Source organism: Panthera leo, chromosome B4 (genome assembly GCF_018350215.1).
Source record: "Panthera leo isolate Ple1 chromosome B4, P.leo_Ple1_pat1.1, whole genome shotgun sequence".
Lineage (NCBI taxonomy): Eukaryota > Metazoa > Chordata > Mammalia > Carnivora > Felidae > Panthera > Panthera leo.
Window position 1 is genome coordinate 13904514 of NC_056685.1, and position 6000 is coordinate 13910513.

Here is a 6000-nt window from a genome sequence, read left to right on the forward strand (position 1 = left end):
TAAATTCTGTAAGGGGTAAGTGAAAGAAAAAAAAAAAAAGAGCAAATGTTTGCAGACGGACTGGAAAATGGCGAAGTCATTCCAAAGAGCTTGATCAGAGGAAGGTGGAATCACCTTAAACATGCTGACTGAACTGTTTTGTGTTTAGGGGGCTTATTATGAAGCCTTTCTAGAGTGGTTAATTGCCTCACGTTTTGCCTATTTACCAGCTGCATTTTACAAAAACAATGGTTTACTTAATGTAGGGCACACGTTGGGGTCACACTGTACAATTGTTTAAAAAATTATTTCAGGGGCACCTGGGTGGCTCAGTCGGTTAAGCGTCTGACTCTTGGTTTTGGCTCAGGTCATGATCTCACAGTTTGTGAGTTTGAGCTCCACAGTGGGCTCTGTGCTAACAGTGCAGAGCCTGCTTGGAATTCTCTCTCTCTCTCTCTCTCTCTCTCTCTCTCTCTCTCTCTGTCCCTGCCCTCCTCTCTGTCACTGTCTCTCAAAATAAATAAACTCAAAAAATTGTTTTAAAAAGAAGAAAAAAACACTATTATTTCATACAATTAACTGATCTATTTAGAGTGCTGAAGCTTAATTAAAAAAATACACTTAGGGGCACCTGGCTGGCTCAGTCGGAGGAGCATATGACTCTTGATCTTGGAGTTGCAGGTTCAAGCCCACACTGGGTGTAGAGATTACTAAGAAAACTAAACTTAAAAAAATACACTTAAAATACATTCAGTTCCACATTTGGTGGAACTGAGCATTTAGCCAGTACTGAGGTCTTTAAAAATCCTTAAGTTATATTCAGTAAAATCAAATGAAAATGACTTGTTTCCAATTACTTCTTTGTAACTTGATCAAACTATAATAGTATTATTGAAATATGTGATGGGGGTGCCTGGGTGGCGCAGTCGGTTAAGCGTCCGACTTCAGCCAGGTCACGATCTCGCGGTCTGTGAGTTCGAGCCCCGCGTCAGGCTCTGGGCTGATGGCTCGGAGCCTGGAGCCTGTTTCCGATTCTGTGTCTCCCTCTCTCTCTGCCCCTCCCCCGTTCATGCTCTGTCTCTCTCTGTCCCAAAAATAAATAAAAAACGTTGAAAAAAAAATTAAAAAAAAAAAAGAAATATGTGATGATTTCCATTAGGCATGTTTCACACAAAGTACGGGAGGTGGGTGCCATCACAGGACAAATTTTTCCATCTAGATTTCTGAAAAGTTTTTATACAATGTTTCCTTCAGTAATATACACGTCTGTGGTCTGACTTAATTTGCGTGTGCCTTTTTCGTGTGGAGTATTTACTAAAATAACTAAATTAGTATTCCCCAACAAGAATACAAATGTACGGTCTGACTTACAGAGATATTAGAAATGTCTTTAGAACAAAGAACTGACTGAAGCTTAGAAAGTACTTTCATTTGCAACCTACTACTTGAGAAATCTACCTAATTTCCTCCCTTTTCTGGTCGGAATGTTAAGCATGAAAGCTGTATGTTACAAAGCGTTACAGGAAAAGTACAAATAGGACACAAATATAAACCCATAAAGTCATCTCAAAGCCTCTGCCAGAAATTACCTAGATGCTGCTGTTGTTTTTCCAACAGAGTTCCCACACCTGGTGTGCAACAAAGTCCAGTGGCCTCTGCAAATCCAAGCTCTACACTTTCCCAGGACGCGAGCCCAGGAGTTTTATTTAGATGTTATGTTCTCATTATACCATCAGCATAAGTCATGCCTGTTGGACGATCCTCCTGATATTTTCCATCGCTCCGTGGGTTTTCAACTGATCACGGTGTTCTAATAACCGAAATTTGAATTTGGCAAAGAACAGGCCTCTCGGAGAGAAGAAAGACAGCCAACCATTCACCTCCAATGTTATGACAGATTGTAGCTTTTCTGAGATGAACATAAAGTTAGCACATCATTGCAAAATACATCACTATTAGATAATGAGCAGCAAAATAAAGATCATACAATATAAGTCTGAGCATGAAGTCCTTAACCTAGCTCTGACCTTTCTTTTGGCACGTAAAAACAGTGCTGGGCTTCAAAAATATCTCTATGGAGTACATCTGCACAGCTTACTGCGCTCCAAGGAGAGCCCCCTCTATTAAGCCAGCCTCAATACACAGCTGTCTAAGAGGTTAAGAAAGTAAAAATTAGTCAGTACTATTGAATAACAGTTTCTGTAAAATTCCCAGAAAAAAAAAATAGACACTATAAACACTTTAGAGAAACTTCGATGAGAACAATGAAAACACGCAATCATATTCTAGAGCTAGTTCAAATTCATGATTCGCAAAGCAAAACTTCACGCTGACAACAGCGGTCTATGAAAGCCCTTTGCTGGGTCAAAGTAGCTACAGTAGAAAGAATCTGGAGCCAAATCTTAAATTCTATCTTGAGTACAATTTATTCAATTATCTTGAATGCAATTTATTTGAATATCTTGAGCAAAGCAATGCCAAGGAATTTTGTAGATGTTAATTGCCTTAGATGAAGCAACACTCATTTAATACAGAAGTGTCACTTAGTCCCAGGAATGTAACTGTAACACCACTGTAAACCATACACATTTGTGTGTTCCAGTTCTCTGAGGAGTTTTTCCTAAAGTCATTTCTCAACCCTGTTGGTGCAGAAGGTATGTGTGCAATGCACGTTCAAAGTATGATTCAAGTAACAATTTGTATAATAAAAGCAAAACTCTTACAAATTAGGTTTCCGAGAAGGTAAACACTGAAGATTTCCTCTAAAACTTCACCACAGTGTGCTATAGTGTATGCTATTAACTGTCTTCAGTCCTTCGCTCATTCAGCGCTACATGAGCACCAACTAAGTTCAAAACAATCTACGACCTGTGGTGGGACTGCACAGTGAAATCAGATGTAGCATTTTTCTTCACTGTGCATGAGATCCAGGAGATAGAGAAGAGGTGAATTTAAAAACTATGCTACAGGGGCGCCTGAGTGGCTCAGTCGGTTGGCAGTCCAACTTCGGCTCAAGTTGTGATCTTGGGGTTCATGAGTTTGATCTCACTGTTCATCAGTTTGAGCCCTGCGTCAGGCTCTGTGCTGACAGCTCAGAGCCTGGAGCCTGCTTCAGATTCTGTGTCTCCCTCTTTCTCTGCCTACCCCCTCATTCGTGCTCTCTCTTCCTAAACAATAAACGTTAAAAAAAATAATAACTATGTTACAAGCCGAGTGACAAGACTGGGTTCAAAGAAATCAGTGGGGGTAAGGTTACTTTCCAATGTCAAAGGACCAACCATCCACTCTCCTAAAAATGGTCCTAGCTCAAAACCTAGGTGATAGTGAGGCCCTGACTTCTGGTAGAGCTCCTGGGCTCAACACTTTAAAAAGCCATTCTACTTAATGGCACTAAATTCTGGTGCAGGGGGGCAGGGGGACGGGGGGCATTCCAAGGCACTTAATCCTCCATTCAAACCATCCCATAGACTAAGACACTTCAAACCATGGTATCAATATCCTCATTGGTTGATCATTCTTCACCCACTTCATAGAATATTCCATTTCTGGGAGTTTGGTTACCCAATCTCTGTCTAGTGTGGTCCTCACCCAATTGCAGCAGTAGGTTTTGTTCATGACTTTTTTTTTTTTTTTCAACCGAGGCCCTGTCTTCCCCTATTTTATAAGCACATGAACTTAATATTTCCATATATTCCTATTTCAAATGCAAAAACACTCAACCCATTCTTTGGAATTAATGGCCTCGTTGAAACACAAATATCATATTCATTAAAATAGCTGATTCAAAGAAGCAGTAGAATATTAATGAAAGAGACTACAATTCTACACCGATGATCTAATGTTCTAAACATTCATTTCCTACTGAAGAGACATATGGGTCTTTTTGTACCTTGTCAATGTCCCCCTTTCCACAATATACATTACTAAATTTACACACAGTTCATAACGGTTCTATTATGTCATAGCTACAGAAAAAAGCAAGGCAGGAAAGAGATGCCAGCAAATGATACAGCAAGAGCCCAATGCGAAAACCTTTCGTACAACATGTAGGTAACAAACTAAACCCAGGCCACTACGTAGAACCTTCCTTGCCTGTCATAACATCACGGGCGGAAGCCCACCCACGGCTCTCTGCTCCCAGGCAATCCAAGCTCTGAGTATTTGTTACAAGGGAAGGAGGTTATTAGCATGAGGAAGAGGGAGGAAGGCACGGTCTGTGCTAGAGGACGGTGTGCGCGGGGATGAGGCGCTCCTCGTTCATTGCATCCACTGGGCAGACCTTACAGGACACACACCTTTCTGCCAGGAGAGGACAGGGGCATGGAGTCGGTGGGCGGAGGGTGGGGGTGGGGTGGGGGTCTACACCGCTGCAGGGAAACCCTCTCGACAGCCCAGAGAGGCCCGGGGGGAGGCCGGGCACTGGATCCGGTGTGGGTGCTGATGCTCATTTGCGGCGGCCTCACTCACCCTTGTGAAAAGGCAGGCAGCAGAGAAGCACTCAATTTTGTCCCCTCACACGCGTGCAAAGGAAGCTTCGGGATCCCCTCCAAATAAAGTCTTATTTTAAAAACAAAAGACAGGCTTGTGGCCATTCTCAGAGGCGGCCACATTACTCCCAGGTCTGGAAAGCAGATTTGCAGAGGCCAAAGATGAGACAAAAGGCACGAGCTGGCGACATACAGACCTAGAAATGATTTTTTTTTTTTTTTTTCTTTAATGATTAAGGCCTCCCAGTTCTGTCTCCCCTTTTGGGGATGATTCTTGGGCCGCTGAGCAAATCCCTTACCGCCTGGAAAAGACGTCGGACGGGGAGGAGAAGGAGACCCCCAAACTTTCCCAAACTGTGGCAGGCTGGTGGCGGCCAGCGGCCGCGGACCTCGGGTCCCAGGGCGCCGGGGGCACCCGAGAGGCAGCGGCCACCCCCCCAACACGCCACAACAAAAGGGCCGAGGTCAGCCTTCGCGTTCCGGCTTCCAGGACCCGAGCCCCGAGAGGGCAGGGGGGGGGCCGGGAGGGGGGGAGAGCGGGCGGCGGCGACCCCGGGGCGGCCGCTCTGGCCGGGGCGAAGGGGAGGATGGAGCCTCGTGTCCGCGCCACGGCATAAAGGGAAGGACCCTCGGAGGCATGCAGACGAGCCCCCCGAAGCAGCAACAGCTGGTGCCGCCCGCACCGCCTCCGGCCTCGGCCGCGGACCCCGCAAGGAGCCTCTGCCGGGGGCGCCTCGGCGGCCCCGGGCGGCGCCGCCCCCTCGGGAGCGCGGCGCAGGGAGCGTGGGGGGACGCCGCAGGCCCGGCGGCCGAAGCTGCGGCCGGGGCTCCGGCGGCCGCCGACACAATGCGGCCCGAGAGCCTCCCCGCCCGCCGCCGCCGCTGCGGCAGGCCCGCGGCCGACACAAAAGCCCACCGGCCGCCGGCCCTCGCGCCTCCCGGGCCCCGCCGCCGCGCACCGACCTTGGGCTCCGGCGCCGGGCTCCCGCAGCGTCTTGGTCCCCGCCTTCCAGACGTTGCAGCCCAGCAGGCAGAAGAGGAGCGCCGCGGACCTGCTCATCTCCGCGCCGCGGGGCCCCGGGCGGCTCGGGCTCGCCGACCACCGGGACGGAGCGGCGCGTCAGGGGCGGCCGGGCGCCGCGCCTCCCTCCATGTCGCCTGGCTCCGCGCGCGCCGGGCCCGCCGCCCGATTGGCCGCGCCCCCGCCCGGCGCGGCGCCGGGCTCCGCAGCCCACGGCCGCTCCCTCCTCCGCGCGCCCCGGTGGGTTTCCCCGAAGAGCCGCGGCTGCGGCTCCGCCAACTCTTTAACCCCTTCGTGCCCTGCCCCGCGCCCCGCCCGCGGGGCGGCGCCCGGGCCCCGCCGTGGTGCCACCTGGCGGCCGCGGCGCCGCGCGGGGAGGGGGCCGCGCGCCCACGAGCCCCGCTCCCGCCCGCGCCGCGACGCCCCCCTGCCTCCGCCCGCGCGCCCTCGAGCCTCCCCGAGGGCCGCGAGCGAAACCTTTGGCCCCGGGACAGCCCCAGCACCCCACGTTCC

At 50.0% G+C, this 6000-nt stretch overlaps 1 protein-coding gene across 1 annotated transcript in view; it reads right to left on the bottom strand.

The window, feature by feature from the left end:
- FAM171A1 (family with sequence similarity 171 member A1) overlaps window positions 1–5612 on the bottom strand; it is a 133913-nt gene extending 128301 nt beyond the window's left edge. The window contains exon 1 of the mRNA XM_042944991.1: window positions 5430–5612. Coding sequence (XP_042800925.1) covers window positions 5430–5526 — 97 coding nt within the window. The 5' untranslated portion in view covers window positions 5527–5612. The remainder of the gene's footprint in view (window positions 1–5429) is intronic.
- Window positions 5613–6000: the final 388 nt, after the last annotated feature.